The sequence below is a fragment of the Cuculus canorus genome, chromosome Z, assembly GCF_017976375.1.
Source record: "Cuculus canorus isolate bCucCan1 chromosome Z, bCucCan1.pri, whole genome shotgun sequence".
Lineage (NCBI taxonomy): Eukaryota > Metazoa > Chordata > Aves > Cuculiformes > Cuculidae > Cuculus > Cuculus canorus.
Genome location: NC_071441.1, coordinates 67,166,171 through 67,169,493, shown reverse-complemented (window position 1 = coordinate 67,169,493; position 3,323 = coordinate 67,166,171). Strand labels below are relative to the sequence as shown.

Below are 3,323 nucleotides of genomic sequence, written 5' to 3'. Positions count from 1 at the left end.
CCTTGTCGTGGTGGAGACGCTGCCCCAGAGGGCAGGGCTGTTACACTAGCAGCCGTAACAACCCCAGCCTTTGCTGGAGTAAATTACTAACTCATGTGCACAGGAATATAATCCAAAGAGAAGCACACTCACTTTCTGAACAGAGTTTATTTACACAGTATCAACCATTACGGCTCCCTGCTTGATTTCCTCCTTTTGCTGAGCCTCTATTCAAACCACAGGAAGAAGCAAGTAAACCTTGAGCTTGCACCCTCATCGTGGCAAGTCAAGGCTTGTAATTAGCCTTCAGACCTCCAGGGACATCTACTCCTGTGCCCCTAGACAGCAATGAGCTGGCTGGTGCACAGGCATCTCCCACCTCACCCCATCCTGTGCAGGGCAGGGGGGATGCCTACAAAGGGGTACCCTCTGGGCCATGTGTGGCTGCCACCCGCTGCACATCCTCCCGGTAGCCCTTCAGGAGCTGGTTCAGCAGTGTCTTCTCGGTGTCACGGCGTGGGCGGATGAGCGGTGGTAAGGGGTTCCCCTTGAGCTCGATGACGGCCATCTTGGCCCGGTCAAGGCCATCCCGGTTGGGGATCTGCAGCAGGCGGGTGTAGCTGCCAGGGTGGGGCTGGAACCGAGGTGCCAGCACCTTGAATAGCTTGTGGATGAGATCCTTCTCCTGTGGGGCAGCATGTTCAGTTCCAGCACTGGGGCTGCAGGGGATCAATGAGGGATTGGGTGGGGGAGTTACTCACAGTCAGCCAGAAATCCGCCATCCGCATAGCACGCTCGTTGGTGTCACCCAGCTTGGCGTAATCGATGAGCTGCAGGGAATCGTAGAATCATTTAGTTGGAAAAGACCTTTCAGATCATTGACTCCAATCGTACCTGTCCACTACTAAGCCGTATCTACTAAACCTCTTCTACCTGTCCTTTAAATACCTCCAAGGACAGTGACTCAACCACTTCCTGGGCAGCTGTTCCAGAGTCTGATGACACTTTCAGTGAAGAATTTTTTCCTAATATCCAATCTGAACCTCCCCTGGCACAAATTGAGGCCACTTCCTCCCATCTTATCACTTATTACTTGTGAGAAGAGACCAGCACCCCACCCCCCCCCGCTGCAATCTCCTTTCAGGGAGTTGTAGAGAGTGAGAAGGTCTCCCTCAACCTCCTCTTCTCTAGGCTAAACAATTGCAGTTCCCTCAGCTCCTCCTCATAAGTCCTGTTCTCCAGCCCCTTCACCAGCTTTGTTGCCCTCCTCTGGATTTTCCAGCCCCTCAATATCCTTCTTGCAGTGAGGGGCCCAAAACTGAACACAGGATTTGAGGTGCAGCCTCACCAGTGCTGAGCACAGGGTCAGAATCACTGCCCTGGTCTTGCTGGCCACACTGTTCCTGATACAAGCCAAGATGCCATTGGCCTTCTTGGCTACCTGGGCACACTGCTGACTCATATTGAGCCAGCTGTCGACCAACACCACCAGGTCCTTCTCTGCCAGGTAGCTTTCCAGCCACTCTTCCCCAACGCTGTGGTGCTGCATAGGCCTGTTGTGTCCCAAGCACAGAACGTGGCACTTGGCCTTAGAATCATAGAATCACTAGGTTGGCAGAGGTGTTTGAGATCATTAACTCCAACCGTACCTGTCCAGTACTAAATCACATCCCTAAGCACGTCACCTACCAGTCTTGAAATACCTCCACGGATAGTACCTCAACGACCCCCAGGGCAGCTCTTCTGGTGTTTGATTACCCTTTCTGTGAAGAAATCTTTCCCGATGTCCAATCTAAACTTTCCCTGATGCAGTTCAAGGCCATTCCCTCCCATCCTATCACCTATCACTTGGGAGAAGAGACCAACACTCACCCCACTACAACCTCCTTATAGAGGTTGTAAGGTCTCCCCTCAGCCTTCTTTTCCACAGGCTAAACAGCCCCAGCTCCCTCAGCTGCTCCTTGTAACACTTGTTCTTCAGCCCCGTGTTAAGCCTCACCCTGTTGGTCTCAGCGAACCTCTCCGTCTCGTCCAGGTCCCCCAGCACAGCTTTCCTGCCCTCGAGCAGACCGACGCTCCTGCCCACCTCAGACTGTCAGCCGCAGACTCACTGAGGCCTCTCACCCAGACGCTGAACGGAGTCGAGCCCCGGGGATTCACCTTCACTCGCCCCGGGCCCGGCCGCTCCGGAGTCCCGGGAATTCACCTCCACTAGCCCCGGGCCCGGCCGCTCCCGAGCCCCGGGGGATTCACCTTCACTCGCCCCCGGCCCGGCCGCTCCCCCAGCCCCGGCAGCCCCGCTGATGCGGGGACGAGGCCGAGCCGCTCACCCGCTCGGCGTAGCCCCGCATCTCGTCGGCGCGGGCCCAGGGCGCCTCGATGCGCTCGTGCCGCACCAGCGCCGTCACCAGGTTGCGCAGCAGGTCGAGGCGAGAGCGCGGGCCAAGTCCAAGCCGCCGGAACACCCGCCCGTGCGAGATAGCGGCCGCCACCGACAACCGCATCTCGCCCGCCGCCTGCCGCCTGCCGCCACGGGGCACCACGGGACACCGAGCACAGGGCAGCCGCGGGGCACGACGGGAGCTGTAGTCCAGCATAGTCCGTGAATGGAGAGGGCAGGGTTGGCGCAAGGCATGACGGAAGCTGTAGTTCAGGTTCAGCCGCCGCACGGGTCGGGGAGCCGAAAGGCATGACGGGAGCTGTAGTCCTGCCCAATCCGCTCCACGGAGCCGGCCCGGAACCGCCGCCAGATGTAGTCCATCCCCGCCTGCAGGCACGACCCAGGGCCCCCGCATGGGGCGGGTCATGGGCAGTAGCAAGGGACGACAGGAGTTGTAGTTCAGCCACTGAGGCGGGGAGTGTCTTGGGTAGCCGCAAGGCATGATGGGATCTGTAGTTCAGGTCCTCCCCGAGCAGAGAGCGTCCTGGGATGCCGCAAGGCATGACGGGAGCGGTAGTCCAATGCCTCTCTCAGCTCCGAACTGGTGGCGGGCTGCCCCATGGGCTCCTGAAAGGAGGGTGTAGCGGGCGCGGTGCTGCCCTCTTCTCCCAAGCGGCAAGTGACAGGATGAGAGGAAATGGCCTCAAATTGTGCCAGGAGGGGTTTTGACTGGATGTTAGGAAATATTTCTGCACACAAAATATTGTCAGGCTCTGGAGAGGCTGCCCAGGGAAATGGTGGAGGGTGCTTAGCAGGCTGTGGATGTGGTACTTGGGGACGTGGTTGAGTGGTGGGCCTGGCGGTGTTCAGTTTATGGTTGGACTCGATTTTAAAGGTCTTTTCCAACGTAAATGATTCACTGATTCTGTGATTCTGCAATTCTGCAAACTGAGGCAGCCACAGG

The 3,323-nt window shown here is 57.7% G+C and overlaps 1 protein-coding gene across 1 annotated transcript; it reads right to left on the bottom strand.

Annotated features, from left to right (window-relative positions):
* Positions 1–128: 128 nt before the first annotated feature.
* Positions 129–2,539, bottom strand: MRPL17 (mitochondrial ribosomal protein L17). The gene is made up of 3 exons (XM_054054747.1): positions 2,310–2,539; positions 741–809; positions 129–664 (listed from the first exon to the last, which is right to left on the bottom strand). The coding sequence occupies exons 1-3, from the start codon at positions 2,481–2,483 to the stop codon at positions 392–394; spliced, it is 516 nt and encodes a 171-aa protein (XP_053910722.1). The 5' UTR covers positions 2,484–2,539; the 3' UTR covers positions 129–391.
* Between the last annotated feature and the right edge of the window lie 784 nt (positions 2,540–3,323).

What these genes read in the sequence shown, in the direction of transcription:
- MRPL17 (XM_054054747.1), bottom strand. Translation starts at nt 2,483, where the DNA reads ATGCGGTTGTCGGTGGCGGCCGCTATCTCGCACGGGCGGGTGTTCCGG. An exon ending in TGCGGGGCTACGCCGAGCGG is followed by an intron (nt 810 to 2,309) that starts GTGAGCGGCTCG and finishes GATTCCCTGCAG; the next exon opens with CTCATCGATTACGCCAAGCT. An exon ending in TGGCGGATTTCTGGCTGACT is followed by an intron (nt 665 to 740) that starts GTGAGTAACTCC and finishes GCTGCCCCACAG; the next exon opens with GAGAAGGATCTCATCCACAA.